Genomic DNA, 20,297 nt, shown 5'->3' with positions numbered 1-20,297 from the left:
AACAGCCACACAATGCAAGCTTTCAAATCCAAACAAACTTAAAACAATATATATACACACACACACATATATATATATATATATATATATATATATATATATGTGTGTGTGTGTGTGTTAAAACAAAAATAGGTAACAAAGTAGTGTTATAAACAGAGCATTAAAAAAAAAAAAAAAAGTTTGTAAAATTTGTATTCTTCGATCGTTGACGCGATCACATGACTACAACATTGGGATCAGATCCTGGAGGACTACCTAATATGCTAGGCACTTCCCCCAGTCCGATTATGCTTTTCGTTAAAAGCAGGAGGCTGCTAGACACCGAATAACATTGGACAGCAAGGAACATCCTAACGGCATTTAAGCCCAGCGCTGTTAGGATGGCATGGAATGTCCGACTCCTAACGTCATTAAAGAGACCGTCAACTAAAAATTTTTTATTGTTTAAAAAGATAAGATAATCCCTTTATTACCCATTCCCCAGTTTTGCACAGAAAATATGGCCATATTAATACACTTTTTACCTCTGTGATTACCTTGTATTTAAGCCTCTTCTGACAGCCCCCTGATCACATGACTTTTTATTTATTATCTATTGACTTTCATTTTAGCCCATTAGTGCAGTGCCATCCACTACCCACGGGCGTGAGCTCAATGTTATCTCTATGGCTCAAGTGAACTAGCACTACCCTGTTGTGTAGTGGCTTAGAAATAGGCAGACATTTAGAGGTTTAAATACTATAAAGTATATTAATATAACAATGTTGGTTGTGCAAAGCTGGGGAATGGGTAGTAAAGGTGTTGTCTATCTTTTTAAACAATAAAAAATTGTGTTGACTGTCCCTTTAAGCAGTTAAAGGAAAGGGGCAAAATAAATAAATGAAAATTAAAGGTTTTTGCTATGGATAATTATACATTTTTGGGGGAATCCAATTATGAGCTTGTAGGACACATTTAGGTTTTACTGATAAATGCATGGAATATTTTATCAGGGGAAGAGGCTTACAAATATATAGTGTTTATTCCAATTATTATACATAAGATACATACAAACCTACTCCGCATTTAGAGTATATAAAGTTTTAGATATTTTTGGAAGATTTCTTATTGGATTGTTACATTCAATGTAAAAGAAAAGTTTACATTTGTTTGCAACAAGTACTTGATTAAAGAAACATTAAACACATGCTAGATAGAATGATGCATTCAAAGAAAAGTCTGAGAATAAATAAGATGTATTTTTGAAACGGTTTAATTAGTTGTTTAAATACTGACAAAATAAGATTGTAACTCAGGTTACCTTCCCTGCTGTGGCCAATTAGGGACAGTATAGATATAGATATATAGAGAGAGCGGTCACTAGATTGTGCAGTCAATGACTGTGAAATATAAGTGTTCTGCACTTCCATTTCGAACAGGAAACGACAGATTAGAAATTCAGAATAGAATTGCAGGAAAGGGGGGCAAAATAAATAATGTAAGTATTGCAGAGATAGATAGAATACACATTAATTGAAAAGGAAACCTATGAAGAGGTTAAAAAAAAAAAACACACAGTAGAAGCCCACTCAGCTGCCTTACTAAAATGAAAAGCTTTGCGGTCAATATTTATATAAATGATATCTTTAGAAGTTCTATGGGACATTTACCTTCATTTATATCCCTTCTTTAATCGTTCTTCAAATATATAGTAAGATCTTATTAGGTCTCACTATGATTTAGGAGGTTAAAATGGGGGTATTTTGTCTTTGTATAGAAACCATATAACCAGATTTTGTTTGCGATTTACAATATATATATTTAAATTATGTTTATAATCATGTAGTAGGGTTTAATGATTTTGTTGTGTATTGTATTGTATTATGATTCTTGTGTGGAAAAGAGATGTTAAATAAAAATCCACTTTAGAGCCGTTTACTATTTTAGGTCTATCAGAATCAAATATTGAAATGATAATCTGTTCTACTTTTCAAATGTTTGTGTAGATTGAATGTTATGGAGCAGATTTATCTCTTTCTCAAGACAGACAATGTCTGGAGGCAGGGAACTTGTCCTCTTCTGATCAATGACAGTTGGCAGCCTATGGGTCTTATCTGCTGTCAATATCCATGTTTCTATTTCCTGCTTATTTTTACCACTGCACTATCAAAAAGGTTTGTGCTATGCTGCCCCTGCTGTAGTCCAACCAGTCACGCAAACTTAAGGCTTGTCAATCACCCGAACTGATCTATCTAGATAGTTGTTTTTTTTAAAGGGACAGTAGAATTCGAAATTAAGCATTCATAATTCAGATACAGCATGACATTTTAAACAACTTTCCAATTTACTTTTATTATCTAAATTGGCTTAAAGGGACATAACACCCACATTTTTTCTTTTATGATTTAGAAAGAGAATGCAATTTTAAACATCTTCCAAATTTACATATATTATCCAATTTGTTTTATTCTCTTGATATTCTTTGATGAAAAGCATATCTAGATATGCTCACTAGCTGCCGATTGGTTGCTGCACATAGAAGCATTGTGTGATTGGCTCACCATGTGCATTGCTTTTTCTTCAACTAAGGATATTTAAAAAATGAAGCAAAAGAAATAATGGAAGTAAATTGTAATGTTGTTTAAATTTCTATTCTCTATCTCAGTGCTTGACAAATGTGCTTAAAAATTAGGAGCCAGACCGTTGGATTTGTATATAGACATATGGAGAATAACCCAAAAAGTTAGGAGCCAGGTGTAAAATTCAAGGAGCAAGTGGCTACCAGGCTCCTGGGTTTGTCGAGCCCTGCTCTATCTGAATCATGAAAGAACGATTTTGGGTTTAGTGGCCCTTTAATTCTTTTTGGTATCCTTTGATGAAAAGCATACCTAGGTAGGCTCAGGAGCAAAAAATATAATACTAAGAGCCAACTGCCGATTGGTGGCTGTACATAACTGCCAGTTGTCATTGGTTCACCGGATGTGTTCAGCTAGCTCCCAGTAGTGTATTGTTGCTCCTTTAACAAAGGATTCTAAATGAACTAAGCAAATGTGATACAGAAGTAAATAAGTTGTGCGAGTGAAATTGTGCAAGGGCCATTCTCAGTTTCATAAATTTATGGTTAAGAACATTTCCACAATTTAAAATGTCATAGTAAGTACACACAGTTACCTTTTCCTACTCACAAGCAGATCATACTGGTAACTGTACATTTACTAACTAAAGGGATCTCTCACACTGTCAACTATGAAAAGGGAAATTGTACACTAGATTTTTCTATGCATAAATATGTTGTAGATTATCCATTTTTATAGCCCATCTGAAGTGTTTTGTAACAATGTATAGTTTTGCTTATTTTATTTTTTTATAATATTGTGCTGATTTTCAGACTCCTAACCAAGCCCTAAAGTATCAGATGTAGACTCAAGTCTACAGATTCCTGCTTTCTCTTCATTGTGTAAGGGTCTTTTCATATGCAAGAGGGGGGGGGGTCTGCTCTTCCTGCTTTCTCAGCCATTTTCAGTGGGTGTCCCAGCCTAACCTCTTCAACAGTGCTAACTGGGATCTTCTAAGTAAGTTTTTAAAAGGTTTTATACTGGATTTGTAGATCAGTATCTGTGCATATTCTTTTTTATAGTAGTGTCCATTGCATGCAGTTATATGAAAATTGGTGTATACGGTCCCTTTAAAGATACTCTGCACCTTGTGGTACAGATTATAGATTTCAAGCTCCCCCAACTTTCCAGTACAGATCTTTCTGCATTCTTGACTTATTTATTGACTGTCTCTCTACCTCCTACTCCTATAGGTAGAGGATGAATCATCCTAACACATCAAAATGAAACACAGAAGACTAATTATCAGACTTTATTTCCTCCATATTTACAAGACATGCAGACACATCAATAGGAAAATAACAGGAAAAAATAAAAAGATTGGATGGATGGATGGATGGAGATAGAGAGATAGAGAGATATATATAAAAATAAATACAGGGGGGGGGGGGAAGAGTCTGTTCTTATGTTTGTGGGGCGTGTCACTGTCAACCAATAGAACGGCGGGGGGTTTTGGAGTTTTGCTAATCAGCCAGTGAGCAAAATCATTCAAACAAATAATACACAAACATGCACTTTGTTAGTTTCAGATTCAAAATAAACACCTTTAACTGACCCTTTTTTCATGTAAAATGTATTAAAAGAAGTTTAAATAGTGCTCTTTGATATGCATGATAGGAATGTTAATGTGTCTAACAAGCAGTTTGTCAAAAATATACAAACACACACACACACACTTGTAGAACATGTACACCGTATCATCTACAGCCTTATTATGCTATCCCATTCTACCCTAACTATATACTATGATGTAATCTTCTTGGAAAGGCACCATACTTCAGTCTCAAAGTCTACTATACCAGAACAAATATTTCTATACTTGCAATCAGACTGCACTCAGAACTGAATCTTATAAAACAAACAAAGCTTTTTTTTAACCCTTGTGTCTTTTTTGTTTTCCTCTGCTATAAATACAGTAGAGTTGCATAATCAATAAATGCATGATACAAAGACAATGCAATAGCACTTAGCCCGAACTTCAAATAAATAGTAGATTTAGTTCAGAGAAATTTCAGTCGTCTATTTCCACTCCTCCTGTATCATGTGACAGCCATCAGCCAATCACAAATACATATACGTATAGTCTGCAAATTCTTGCACATGCTCAGTAGGAGCTGGTGGCTCTCAAAAAGTGTAAATATAAAAAAAAAAAGACTGCACATTTTAAAATCGCCTGCTCTATCTAAATCATGATAGTTTCATTTTGGACTTGAGTGTCCCTTTAAAAAAGGTCCCAAATAAATACTGCTATAAGCTAGAAAAAGGATTTAACACCCATGTTTCCCCCCCTCTAAGTGGACAGTGACACATTTCGGATAATTGAGGCAGGTAAGGGATTTTAATTAGCCACCAGCTATGTGCTGTAATTGAGTCTTGTTTGGGGTAGTTTTAGACTGTATACACTGCCCTACATAAACCCTCCCTCCTGTCCCTCAGGGTGAGGCAATTTGCAATGCACAGGGGGGGTGGCATCATTCCTGTTTGTAGAGGAATTCAATTTGCAGTCAGACAATTCTCCCTAATCACCTCCCAAAACATGGGACACAATACCAACTCATTAACAGCACTCAGGGGCAGCTAAGGGGGCATTTTAAATATGAAAAAGGGAACAAGACAAAGACGATGGGGGGGGGGGGGGGGGACTGATAATCCAACCAACTGCTATATTCACTCCTATCAATACAGACTACTTAACCCTTTCTTACTTGGGAGCTGGCACAAGGAATTTAAATGACAGTTAAATCAGACCAGTTGGGAGTAAAAAACAATAATAAAATAAAAACTGAGCCATTAAATAAGCTGAACTAATTTCAGATGTAAGAGAAGAATGAACAGACAGCCACATACTTTTTTAATGAGCCAAATAAGGGAATTTCTATTATAGATGCATGTAGGGGAAAACAGAAAATAAATATTCTGCACATAACAACTAGAGTAACCATTTTCATTAGTCCTTTGTCATTCTTTGTAAAATCAACACATTTGAACTAAAATTAGTCCAACATTTGTTAATTTCCCCTATTTATTAAATGAAAACCATTTACAAAATTGTGGGTACAACAAATTCAAATTTGATCATTGTGTAAACAAAAGAAACTAATAACAAAAAATGTTTGCCTGTGTCTAACAAACACCATTTAAAATGGACACCGTACTCTAAACATAACATTTTCTAACAAAATAGAAGGTTTAATATCTTAAGAAATCCTCTTTTACTATGTGTTTAACTCCCTTCAAAAAGATTTAACACATAGTCCATACTTGGAAGTGCCCATTGTGCATCTCATTTGCTCACAACTGTATCCTTATCTGCACAACTTTGACTATGTATTTAAAAAGGCACACTTAAAAGGGACATGAAACACAATTTTTTTTCTTTCATGATTTTGAAAGAGCATGCAATTTGAAACAACTTTCTAATTTACTTCTATTATATAATTTGGTTCATTCTCTTGATATACTTTGCTGAAAAGAATATCTAGATAGGCTCAGTAGCTGCTGATTGGCTGCTGCACATAGATTCCACATGTGATTGGCTCACCCATGTGCATCGCTATTTCTTCAAAAAGGATATCTAAAGAATGAAGCAAATTAGATAATAGACGTAAATTGGAATGTTGTTTAAAATTGCATGTTCTACCTGAATCATGAAAGAATTTTTTTGAGTTTAGTGTCCCTTTAAGTCAAAATGTAACAACTTTTTTTTAAATTATCTTCCATTATGTAAATATGCACAATCTTTCTATATGCACACGCTCTGGGGCATAACACCTACTGAGCATGTGCTAAATTCCATAGAATATACGCATATGCATTTTTGTGATTGGCTGATTGCTGTCACATGATGCACCGTGGGAAGGAAAATACAACTAATGCTACAATGTGTTAGTTAGAAAGAAATCCAATACTTATTTGAAATCCAAAGTGCTTTTGCATTGCCTGTTTATTATGCATTTAAGGATTGTGCTATTCTACCTTTGTTTAGTGGTCTTTTAACCCCTTTGCGATAATTAAGCACATAGTAAAAGAAAGGAATTTGTTTAAAAATAAATAAATGTAGTGCTCATTTTAAAATGACTATTTCCAATAAACTTTTTATTTTATGTTACTGAATAGGAAATATATGCTTTTACAGATACAATTGTCCCAACTAAACAAGGTTATATTCTTATCTAAATTAGCTGGTGATACAATGGTATGTCAATCGTAGGATCTAAAAATACTTTAGAAGCAGTTGGCAAATTAAGATCAAGTCTAATATGTATGTGAAAGTTTATCCTGAATCCAAAAGGAAATCTTATCCCAGAGGGGTAATGACCCCATGGTAACACACAATAGGCCTTTGGTTCCTTCACTTTCTAGTTTTAAAGGGATAGTCTAGTCAAAATTAAACTTTCATGATTCAGATAGAGCATGCAATATTAAAAAGGGACACTTAACCCAAATTTTTTCTTTCGTGTTTCAGATAGAGCATGCAATTTTAAGCAACTTTCTAATGTACTCCTATTATCAAATTCTTTGTTCTCTTGCTATCTTTATTTGAAAAATAAAGCATCTAAGCTAAGGAGCCAGACAATGTTGGTTCAGTACTCTGGACAGCACTTGTTTATTGGTGGGTGAATTTATCCACCAATCAGCAAGAACAACCCAGGTTGTTCACAAAAAATGGGCCGGCATCTAAACTTACATTATTGCTTTTCAAATAAAGATACCAAGAGAATAAAGAAAATGTGATAATAGGAGTAAATTAGTAAGTTGTTTAAAATTGCATGCTCTATCTGAATCACGAAAGAAAAAAAAAATTGGGTTCAGTGTCCCTTTAAGCAAGTTTCTAATTTACGCCCATCATCAATTTTTATCCGTTCTCTTGGTACCTTTATTTAAAAACGCAAGAATGTAAGCATAGGAGCCGGTCAATTTTTGGTTCAGCACTTGGGTAGCACTTTCTAATTGGTGTCTAAATGTAGCCACCAATCAGCAAGCGCTACCCAGGTGCTGAACCTAAAATGGGCTCCTAAGCTTATATTCAAATAAAGATACAAAAAAGAACAAAGAAAAATTGATAATAGGAGTAAAGAAAGTTGCATGCTCTATTTGAATCTTGAAAGTTTAATTTTGACTAGACTATCCCTTTAAGAGAGAGATTGCATTTCATTTTCTAAACAGGTGCATTACCTTGCTATTTTTTTTAATGGACAATCTAGTGTTGCGTAAAACCACCTTTTATGGAATTGTCTCTATCAGCCAACTGGAAAAATACCTAGGTCTCAATTGCACTTTAAAAAAAAAAAAAAAACACTTTTCAATATTTAACAGCTGTTTTATATTTGTATGTGATGGAACATGCTTGAATATGGTGTCTTTTTAAATACAAATAAAAAAAAAAGTTAAATGAAAGGCATTACAAGTTGGAACAGTTTATCAATGCTTTATACAGCAAAAAAAAACAAAAAAAAAAACCAACCACCATATTATTAACAGAACAACAAATTTTAGGCATTCCGAAATACTTATGCTTAATGGGCCATAAAAAAAAAAATGGACTTGCTCTAATTCGGTAGAGTTACTAACCCTGAACTACTATGGGGTCGATTTCTCAAACGATTCGCACGCCATACAACTGCAGGTTCTCACAAGAAAACCTGCAGTCTATATTTATGAAGCAGCGGTCCGATGACCGCTGCTTCCCCAACCTCTTCGCCACCTCTTAGGTGGCAAATTTCAATCTCTCCGATCTCGTCAGACCGAGGAGATTGACAGCTCCTGCCCGTGCGTGATTGGCTGTGCACGGCCTTGCACAAGAGAGCAAAATTGCGTTCTTGTGCAATGCTGAATTCCGGCAAGCTGTGGCGGACAGGGTCACATATGCCCGCCCCAGCTTAATAAAATCGACCCCTTTGTGTTTAACCACCACAGAGGAGTTAAAGGGATATTAAACTCAAAATATTTCTCTTTCAAGATTCAGATAGAGCATTCAATTTTAAGCAACTTTCTAATTTTCTCCTATGATCAATTTTTTTCTTGCTATCCTTATTTGAAAAATTTGGAACCTAAGCTAAGGAGCCAGCCCATTTTTGGTTCTGCACTCTGGATAGTGCTTGCTGATTGGTGGCTAGATTTAGCCACCAATCGCAACCCAGGTGCTGAACTAAAATGGGTGTGCTCTTAAAAGGGACAGTTCAGCCCAAAAAATTCTCCCATTTAAATTGTTCCCAATGATCCATGTTACCTGCTTGAGTCTATTAAATTGTCTACAAGTAGCTCCTTTACCCCTATTTTTGCCTTTGAAATAGCTGATTTAGCCTGTGGTATCCCAACCTATACTGAAAGTTTTGATACTGGAGTCTCGGCTATTGACAGACTATAAAAACACAGCCAGCAGAAGAAATTACAAACTCACAGTGAGGTGCAGGATAGTTAAGTAATAAAATTATAATTTTCCATTGTTCTCCCTATGTACTGAGCTTTAGTTTTCCAGACAAATTTAAGATAAGGAAGCAAGTCTGTTTACACAAAGTGATAACGTAATGAGATCTGATATTACCTGAAGCTCAACCCACTGTAATAGGCTGTGTTTTAAAAGCACAAAACCAGCTACTTCATATACTCATACATTGTATACCTTGCAGCTGGTATAACAAGTCATTATTATAAAAACAAATTTTACAGTGTACTGTCTCTTTAAGCATTCTTGCTTTTCAAATATATATAGCAAGCGAACGAAGAAAAATTGATAGAGCGTGCAACTTTCTAATTTACTCTTATCTGAATCATGAAATAAAAAAAAATGGGGTTTAGTATCCTTTTAAAAACACAGTAGAAGTACCATTTGGAACCTGTAGAACAATATTGGTCCAGAGAAGAAACTGATGCTTATCCAATCGGCAGCGCTAGTTGCATGACTCAGCTGTGTAACTAACAAATTAGAGCATGTCATTTTCAAACTATTATGGCCCATTAAAAAGGAACAACCATACATACAATAAACATTACAATATTGCTAGCAAGTAAATGGTCACATTAAAAAGTTGCTTAAATGGACACCAAACAAGACATGTAAAATGGAGAAAATAAAAAAATAAAAAAAATATAGGAGCAGCAGATCGATAAGGAAAACTCCAGCAAGGAGCTGCTGATTGGTGGCTGCACATATACTGTATGCCTCATGTTCTTGGCTCACTCAATGCATTCAGCTAGCTCCCAGTAGTGCATTGCTGCTTCTTTAACAAAGGATACCAAGAGAATGAAGCATATAGTTAAAAATGTATTCTTTATCTAAATTATGAACGAAAATTTTTGGATTTCATGTGTCTTTAAGGCTCAGTCACACACAGATGTGCAATTCCGAACAGATTTGAAATCAAAACAAAAAGCTTTAACATAACATTTTTTTTTAATGCAACCCCCCCCCCCCCCATAATGGTGCTCTTTCATACATATGGCAGACATTTGTAGTGTTTACTGTCCCTTTAAAAGTTGTGTGTGTGTGTGTGTATATATATATATATATATTTTATACAAATTCCAGTTCAGCCCTCCAGATATTCAAATTGTATTTGATACACTTATGTTTAATTTTGTTAACATTGGTGAAAACCGGAAGTGATGTAATTGAACTTCCGGTTATCACAATGGAACGCAGTATGCGTTCCAAACACGGAACATTTGGCGCACTTTTGGAGATTACCAGGTTTGTGTATTTTTCTGTAACACCACACACTATAAAACAGTTTGTTTTTTTACACATTTGTATGCGGATGAAGGGGTTTTGAACCCCAAAAACATTACATTAAAATCTTTTGAGTGAAAAAGACCAAAAACCCTGTGACTGCATTATATATATATATATATATATATATATATATATATATATATATATATATATATATATATATATATATATATATATATATATATATATATATATATATATATATATATATATATACACACATATACACACACACACATATATACACACACTTTTTTTCTCCCTTTCCTCTCTTCGCCAAATGTAACCCTTTCACTACCAAGTGGTCATTACTCCAGGCCCTAAGACAACATGTAATTGTCTCTTCACCCCCCTCCTTCCAACCGCTGCACAGCGAGGTCTCTTACTCACATTTTCTGTGCACTGATAATTCACTATTCAGGCACAAAATAAACATGAATGTGAGACAGAGCATTTAAGGGAGGGGGACCGAAACAAAGGCAGGTCTGTGTGAAGGGAGGGACACAGTCCTGCGCAGAGTTGGTGTACCAAGTCCCCCCACCGACTTACAGCCAAAAACCCTGCTATACTATACAAGTGAGCATACATCGGACTGGATTTAAAATCTGAAAACTGGATTTTTAATCAATCAATAGTGAAAAAAAAAAAAATCACCACACAAATATGCAGCTAAATGTTTATAGAAATTATTTTTTTTTTTTTTTTTTTTTTAAGTATTTTTAAACTCGTCACATTTCTGTGCATTTGAAAGTGCACTATTTAACCCCTTAAGGACCAGCGACGTACCCTGTATGTCACTGGCCTTTTTTTTGTGACTTGATTTTTTTATAGCGCGGTCTTGCCACCAGCGTTGAGACTGCTCTATTCCACAAAGCCTGCTGGAGGGAGGGCATTAATAGCGTGTTCTTGCTAGATTTGTGCTATTATGTCCTGAAAAAACCCTTAACGACCAGTGACATACAGGGTACATTGTGGTCATTAAGGGGTTAAACATGGTACATTAACTTGAAACTGAAATGTGTTTGAGTTCACAGGCCTTAACTGCTCACTGGCTAATAAATGTAACTCCTACAGAAAACTTGTTAGTATAGATTTTATTTTTTTTATAAAGCAACAAGTAAAAACATAACTTAGCCCTCACTGTTTTACACTGCCTTTTAAATGCACACGCCAATTAATGATTGGTGTATAGCTTCTTGATTGGCTGCAGATAAGCTCTGGACCAATAATGAGTCTGTATACCCGTAATTACAAAAAGATATACACACGCAAAGAAAAAAGACTAAAAATAAAAACACAACAACAAAAAAAACGTGCAGAGTTTGGAAAATTGACAATTGTGAAAATGTATCTTATCTACCTTGATTGCGACCAATTAGGACTAATTTTGTGCACTGGTCTAACCAATCATTGTCTAGCATTTAGTCAGGTTAGACAATTTGCAGCAAAATTAGGTTATAGAATTTAGCTCCCGCTTATCTAGGTAGGCGTGGAACAAGTCCCATTTTTCAAAGGTTTTACAGCAAAAGCAAGAAAAAAAATAAATAAAATGTACAGTTTAATTTTCTCCAACTAAGGGGGGGGTAACTAACTTTCTCTAGGGGGATGAAGAGAGAATCTGTGAATAAAAGTGAATATATAAAAGAGTAAAAAGTGATGAGTGAGAAGTAACTAAAGGACAAACAAGAAATCTAGAAAGAGAAGGTGAGATGAAAACAGAGAGAGGATTGAATGTCAGGGGTGAGGCAATCAGTATTGGAACAGCCTTCATTAATGAACACAAACAAATGGCAGAGGTATGTGAGGAGGTGGAGGAGGAGGGAGTAGATAGTTCAGTGTGTGGAATGTTATGGGATTGATATCTGATGATTTTACATTCAGAGAAAAAGCTCTCAGGCTTGAACCAAGTCCTCAAAAGGGGCATAACGGTTAAAAAAGATAAATGCTCTAATAATGTGTTAGCATTTTATTACTGAGCTATTGCTTGTTTTATAACTTGTTTAACACATTGTTTTATTCAGCTCTAGAGTAGTAAGCCACCAATCAACAGCTAGCTCCCAGTAGTGCATTGTAAATATGCTTTTCAACAAAGGATACCACAAAGTAAATTTGATAATAGAAGTGAATTAATAAGGGTAATCTCGAGTTTCACATATCTGAGCACAAAATATTGACAACACAGATAAAGTTGCCCCCCCCCCCCACACTCAAAAACTGGTCACTTGTGACTTATTAAAGCCTGTTCTACAGCACCAGATCACATGCCTGTACAGCAATTAGCAGTCTATAGTATCTTATTGTAAAGTACACAAATAGCAGTCAGTAAAGAGTATTTTTCTATTTTATTTTAGTCAAACAAAAAGCACATTCATCAGACATCTACAATCAATCTCAAATCACAATGTAAAGAAAATCCAGGCTGGATGACAAAAACAATTTTTGAAATTTTAAGAATATATTACTACAGACTAATTAGCTTAGAAACTACACAGCAATGCTCCATTCATAGAATATAAATAAAATGTGCCCTTTTCCATCTGTGAAACCAGATGCAGTTCTTGAAAGGGACAATCTAGACAAAATTATACATTACATATGTTATTTAAAATTGCATGCCCCATCACCAAATTTGCTTTGTTCTCTTGGTAATCTTTGTTGAAAGCTAAACCGAGGTAGGCCCATTTCCTAATTTCTAAGCCCTTGAAAGCTGCCTTCTATCTCAGTGCCTTTTGAAAGTTCACAGCTAGACAGCGCTGGTTCATTTGTGCCATATAGATAACACTGTGCAAATCTGTCAAAAGAACTGAAATAAGGGGGCAGTCTGCAGAGGCTTAGATACAAGGTAATCACAGAGGTAAAAAGAAGTATTAATATAACCGTGTTGGTTATGCAAAACTGGGGAATGGGTAATAAAGGGATTATCCATCTTTTTAAACAATAAAACAACTGGATTAGACTGTCCCTTTAACAACATTTTGTTTCACAGAGGAAACATTTATACACACACATTTTTTGAGTTTCACGTTCCTTTAAGAAAACTGAACCAATTCTACTACTGCCAGGTATTTGGTTCTTATGCACAAGATGTGTACACACACACACACACACACAGGTATACCTCACTTTACAGCGCTTCGCTAATGCGCTTTGTGGAGCTAAAGTTCAACCTCCAATGATTTAGAAACAGTGCTGTAATAATTGTGAGATTGCGAGAAAAGTGACAGGCACAATTTTGTTATGCTTAGTTCACTCTATTTACAGCATTACAGTGCCATAGTCTGGCAAATTTTACTACAATAATTCTCACTATTTTACAGGTACAGTATTTATTGAATACAGTGCTGTGCTTGTGTCAAACTAAACGTAGCATTATTGCACATCTAATTAGGCTGACCATATTGCCACTTTAAAAAGGGACACATATGAAAAATACATATGTCAGGGCTGTTTAAAGAAATGGTTTTGTATAAGAACCCTCACATATGTATTTTTCCTATGTGTTCCTTCTTAAAGCGGCAATATGGTCAGCCTACATCTAATATATGTTAGTTCAAACATGTTTTCAAGTTTTTAAACACACTAGCAAATGAAAAGAAAGCTAAAACTGCCTTGTTCCACTTTACAGCAGGGCTCCGATCCCTAACCCGCTGTATGAGCGGGGTATACCTGTACACCTGTTTATCACAAGAATCAATTTAAATTTCACCGCAATCATAAATTATTTTTAATATAAAATCAACTTTTAGGTCATATTCATTTCATCACTAAATTAGAAAATGTGCACGACATCTGGATTAACCACATCTAAAAACGTGTATATGGCATATTATATAGGCAGTAGGTGGCTCAGTTTGCCACTTTCTTACCGTGCGGGTACTCGGGGAAAGGGCACCATTGGGAAGATAATGGCCGCCAAGATCAGGAATCATCAGAAAGGGATATCCAGCATAGTGTGGGCTTTTGAAGAACGCAGCATCTTGGTGTTGTCTCCTGAATGCTATAGAAAAATTATCAGAGATGCAATAGTCAGAAATAGGTATTAAAAGCCCGGAATGTAGCCTTAGATACATAGCAGTCTTTCACTATTGGCTACACCGACATTCCGATTAAAATAAAATGTAAAATAAGAACACTGAGTGCATTAAAAGGGACACTGAACCCAAATTTTTTCTTTTGTGATTCAGATACAGCATGTCATTTCAAGCAACTTTGTAATTTACTCCTATTATCAATTTTTCTTCGTTCTCTTGCTATCTTTATTTAAAAAGAAGGCATCTAAGCTTTTTATTTTTATTCAGTACTCTGGACAGCTCTTTTTTATTGGTGGATGAATTTATCCACCAATCAGCAAGAACAACCCAGGTTATTCACCAAAAATGGGCCGGCATCTAAACTTACATTCTTGCATTTCAAATAAATATACCAAGAGAATGAAGAAAATGTGATAATAGGAGTAAATTAGAAAGTTGCTTAAAATTGCATGCTCTATCTGAATCACAAAAGAAAAATTTTGGGTTCAGTGTCCCTTTAAGTGCCAGTATAATTAAATGAAGACACTTTTGTTTAAGCAAACAAGTCAATAACTGTTTTATTTGCTAAGTTTATAGGTCTATTCCTCATTACTTCCTGATATTTTGCTCACTCCACCTAGAACTCTTTGTTTGCTTTATATTTCTTGAAACAATTATCATGATGCAAAACAAAACGAAAAAAAAACACACAACAAAAAAAAACCTGCTGATACTTTGCAAACCCACCGGTTTAGCCAAATAATCTGGGGTAATAAAAAGGAGATTAGAACCCACTTGAACACAATGAAAAACTAAACTGTAGGAGGAGTATGGAAACAGCAGGAAATTACAACAGATACGTTTACAAATGTAACCATTATGACAACCATTTGTTTTACATTTCAACCATTTTTGTTTATTTTATTTTTTTTACAGTATAGGTCTTAAATTTAAAGATTATTGTAAAATTGAATAAATACACATTTTGAAGAAAAACATTGTAATATATTATAAACAGCAAAATAATTCTTTAAATCACACTTTTTTTCCAATTTCTTTTTTTTTTGTTATTTGGCAGTGAGCCAATAAACAAGACATTTATATATAAATCCAATTATTGCCAGGAAATATTTTTTTTAAAAGGATAAAAGTTCCCTAACATATTAGAGACAGGTCCACATTCATATAACTTGGACTATAAAGGGGACTATTAAAAATAATTTATTTTCTAGTAGACATGTTAGAAGATGCAAGGAAAGCCTATGCTCAAATATTTAGAACTGGCAGACAGGGAAAATAACTAGCTAAAAGGGACATTAAACACTAAATAAATGCTAGATAGAATGATGAATTCAAGAAAATATTATTTTGAGAACAACATGTAGATGTATTTTTGATGTTTCACTAGCTGTTTAAATAGTGACAAAATAAGTGTACAGTTTTAGTGTCTATAAAACAATGGGAGTTGCCATGTTGTAACTTAGGTTACCTTCTCTGCTGTGGCCAATTAGGGACAGTTATAAATAGGTCACTAGATTGTGCAGCCAATGGCTGTGTAGAATATAACAGTGTTCTGCACTTTCATTTCTAACAGGAACTGAAATGCTCACAATATCAGAATTGAATTGCAGGAAAATGTGACAAAGTAAATAATGAAAGTATATTACAGACTTTTTTTATATACACAATTTATTATTTTATAATTTAAAAAGTGTTTAATGTCCCTTTAACTGTAAAATATATGTAGTTAGAGAATGATGTAAGATTTCACATTGACACTGACAAAGTTGGAAGAGATCCACTCTCCCAATTAGTCAAATATCAACAATACCATAAAGACGATTCACAGAAGTGAGAGAGATTTCCAATATTCACTAAACAGGCATACAATAAATTGCAAATTAGAGAGCAGAGGTCTCCAAATTCTTATTATAAAATTAGGTCATAGTGGATAGCTACACAATGATATGCTGAAAGCAGAATATGGATATAACATGTACATTGTTACTAAGCAAATTATTTATATTTGTAGCTCCCAATAGGGATACAAGACTATAAATATATATATATATATATATATATATATATATATATATATATATATATATATATATATATATATATATATATATATATATATATATATAATATATTTTATATATAATAATAATAATAGAATGACAGCTATTTAATATTCCTCTACTAAATAAGCAGAAAGGGTTTCTGTAAACAAAAGTTTGTAATTGCTAAATAGTTCATTTAAAATAAACTGATTTAACAAATTATTTTGTTGAGTATTTGAGCACGTGTGTGTCCCATCAGCTATATCTTGATGCTTAGTGCAAAAAAATATTAAAGAAAATGGTCACATGACAGCTGCAAAATGACCAAGTGGGCTGTTCTACAATTTCATTGGTGGGTTTCTTTTTATAGGGACACAGAGAGGAGCAGAAATGATGCATTAAAGTAAAGACAATATTTACATCCTCATCCTAAAAATACAGAACTTTACTTTTTTATTGTTTAATTAAATATCACATAAAAAAATATATACAGCATTACAGAACTAAGTTTGCAATAACGCTCTCAAAAGGTAGTCACTGACAACTTGGGAGCACATACATTTCATTAGAGAGAATCTATTCACAAACCATGTATTACAATAAAAATTATGAATACTGTGCTCCCTTCACTCAGCACTATTGAAAAATCTGCTCCACTATGAACTCATCCACCCCAGAGTTATCCAAATGACAAAAACAACTTTGTGTTGTGGCATTGTTCTCTTCGAAACTATAGAAGAGTGCTAATTATTTGCAGGATGAAATAAAGTTATCACAGACACACATACAATGATATGCTACACTAACATACATACCCTTTGAATACATGGATTAGAATGTATGGCTTTTTTTGTTTATATATATATATATATATATATATATCTCTCCAATAAGGGACTGCACTCGCTGGATCTGGTTTAAGAAACCTTCAAATCTTTATTATGGTAACGTTTCGGGGTTCGCAGACCCCTTCCTCAGATAGATAGATAGAGATATATATATAGAGATATATATATATATATATATATATATATATATATATATATATATATATATATATATATATATATATATATATATATATATATATATATATATATATATATATATATATATATATATATATATATATAAAAATAATTCCTATATGGAATATTCACATCATTCAGAAGGGCTAGCTTTGACACATATAGAAAATGAATTTAAAACATGACTGAAAGGATGATATCCTAAAGATAAAAATGGTAGTTTGAAGTGTCAAAACAAAAGCAGTGTAAAAAGTGCTGTCAATTTTCATATAAGATACAAACAAAACCAAGCTGACCCATATCAAAAGTTGGTCATCATTTTAAAATACAGGTAAATTCATTGATTTGACAAGACACTTTGCTTAAGATTTATGGAAGATTTCGGAAACTGAGAATTTATGCCTTTAGGTATAATGCTTAAACAGGTTAGGGAAGGTGAATAATTCACAAAGTTCCATTAGTGAGCTAGAAAAACTAGGCTTTAAAAAAATAAAATAAACAAAAACACACAACAGATACACAGAGCAGCTTTCACATACACACACAAGGGTAACAGTTATAAAAAGTCAGACACGGGACAAATACCAACAGTTCTCTGGAATTTAGTTTAGGTCAGGACGCAAAGAACAAATAATGCCTGCAGGAGTATTATGTCTATGTGGATGACTCACCTTCAGACAGGTAATCTCTATGCCTCTCAAAACTCTCTCTCGGAGGGGGCCGTCGTTCTACCTGATGATGGAAGGAAGAAAGAATGGTTATTAATGCTCTGTTCCAAACGTTACACAGAGATTCGGAAAATACAGCATTGCCCATTAAATGTACCTATAGCACACATATAGGCCTAACCAGCAATACATATCTAAATGGGGCTTGAGAGGCCCAAACTTCACTATAATTCAATAAATAGGCATAAGTTTTGTTAAAGGGACCGTCTACATTAAAATTGTTATTGTTTAAAGACAGTTAATGCCTTTACTACCCATTCCCCAGTTTTGCACAACCAACATTGATATATTAATATACTTAATAACATTCAAACCTCTAAATGTCTGCCTGTTTTTAAGCCACTTTAGACAGCAACTTATCACATGCTTTTATATTTGCTTTTTACAACAGGAGACTGCTAGTTCATGTGAGCCTTATAGATACCATTGTTTTCAAGCCCGAGAAATTATATAAGAGTTAACACAACTCAGTACTAAATGCAAGTCAATAGATAATGCATAAATAAAGTCATGTGATGGGGGGGGGGCTGTCAGTAGATGCTTAGATACAAGGTAAACACAGAGGTAAAAAGTATATTAATATAACTGTGTTGGTTATGCAAAACAGGGGAATGGGTAATAAAGGGATTATCTATCTTTTAAAACAAAAAATATATTGTAGACTGTCCCTTTAAGTACAGTATTGAATGCCTTTGTAAACTTCTCAGTGATACAACACACAAGCACTCTTTGTAAGTCATGTTCCACCCTTCTCCAATGGGCACTGGGTTAAATGCAGGAGCATAATATACTGCTGTACAGGCTCTGAGTGGCTAGATAGAAAAATATTTAGATAGATGGAGAAGCTGTTAGCAATCATTCAAATTCATTCTTAACCCTTTAAATTTAAAAAAAAAAAAAGTTTTACAATGTTTAAAAACACCTATTTTACATGCAAGACAAAATGTGCAATTCCAACATCCTTGAAGAGTGAGAAGTTTTTTTTAGGTCTACCCCCCCCCCCCCCCCAACAACTGTACAAACATAAAACAAGTTAAAAGTAAATGCTCATTATCACTACAAATGGAATTGTGATTGTGACTCTTTTACATCAAAAGCATAAATATCTTCATGGCAGCTAAAGAGCTACTACTAAAAATACCGTTTTACAGCCTTTCCATCTGCACAGATTTTAACGAAATTGCATGAACTGCAAGATTAGAGCACAATGTTTCTCACTGTATGCTGAGGCTCCACTTTACTAAGGGGAAGAGTGATTTTATGGGCTTGTAAGCATCATTTATTTGTATATGTTATGTGAACTTTAGAGGGGGTCTTGCAAGTGAAAAATATATACGTTTATTAATAAGTTGGTATTTTGTGTATTATTATTTAGATGAGGAGGGGGCTTACCTCTGAATCCGAGTCGCTGCTCTGATTTTCAGACTCGTTGACCAAGGAAGACTTGACGTCAGCTAGATCCCCTTCAGCGGAACCTTCCCCGGGACTCTTATCCTCTTGCTCCCCCTCATCCTTAAAACGGATCAGTTCATCATTGGCACCCAATTCGTCCCCTCCTCCGCTGTTTAACTGAGGCATGGTGAGCACCCCCACAACCAGAGGGAACACTTCCAGGGAAAAAATAAATAAAAAAAGTACAATCCAACAGCAGATTCCCCCAAGAGTAAACTCTGCACTGCCTTTTTTGCTGTTTCAACTGTTATTAATAAGGAAGACCCCTATTCAGCGATCAGGAGAACCCTTTAACTTCTGAAAATCCCCTAGACTACAGTGATTCCCCCTTAAACTACCTTCCCCCTTTTCAAGCTTTCCCCTAACTCTAACACAAAGCCCCCCTACACAATTTTTCTCCCCCCTCAACATTCAGACTCTCTTAACCCCCCCACCCCACTGCACATATAGGCTCTCCCCCCATTACACTGCACAGCCACCCCCTCTACACTGCCTCCCCCCTGCTACACTGCACAGCCAGGCTCACCCCCTCCCTCTCACAGAACAAACTTCCTGCAGCCTCCTTAGGAAAGAGATGTTTTCTTTCTGTAACAGAATGTCTTTGTATGTTACTCTCTGCACTACAACCCCCACCTCCAAAACAAAAGACTTAAAAAAAAATTGAAATCGAACACTCAAAAACTTAGTACG

General features: G+C 34.6%; 1 protein-coding gene across 2 annotated transcripts in view; it reads right to left on the bottom strand.

Moving 5' to 3' along the window:
- Positions 1-20,003, bottom strand: part of TCF7L1 (transcription factor 7 like 1) — an 88,313-nt gene extending 68,310 nt beyond the window's left edge. Inside the window, exons 1-3 of one of the 2 annotated variants that reach the window (XM_053718134.1) lie at positions 19,548-20,003; positions 18,099-18,159; positions 14,193-14,323 (exon numbers count right to left, since the gene is read on the bottom strand). In XM_053718134.1, the coding sequence (XP_053574109.1) occupies positions 14,193-14,323; positions 18,099-18,159; positions 19,548-19,733 (378 nt within the window). In that variant the 5' untranslated portion in view covers positions 19,734-20,003. The remainder of the gene's footprint in view (positions 1-14,192; positions 14,324-18,098; positions 18,160-19,547) is intronic. The other variant, XM_053718135.1, reaches the window with a different exon arrangement.
- Positions 20,004-20,297: the final 294 nt, after the last annotated feature.

Source organism: Bombina bombina, chromosome 6, assembly GCF_027579735.1.
Source record: "Bombina bombina isolate aBomBom1 chromosome 6, aBomBom1.pri, whole genome shotgun sequence".
NCBI lineage: Eukaryota > Metazoa > Chordata > Amphibia > Anura > Bombinatoridae > Bombina > Bombina bombina.
The sequence above is the reverse complement of the archived record's forward strand: the minus strand, read 5'-3'. Positions and strand labels throughout refer to the sequence as shown.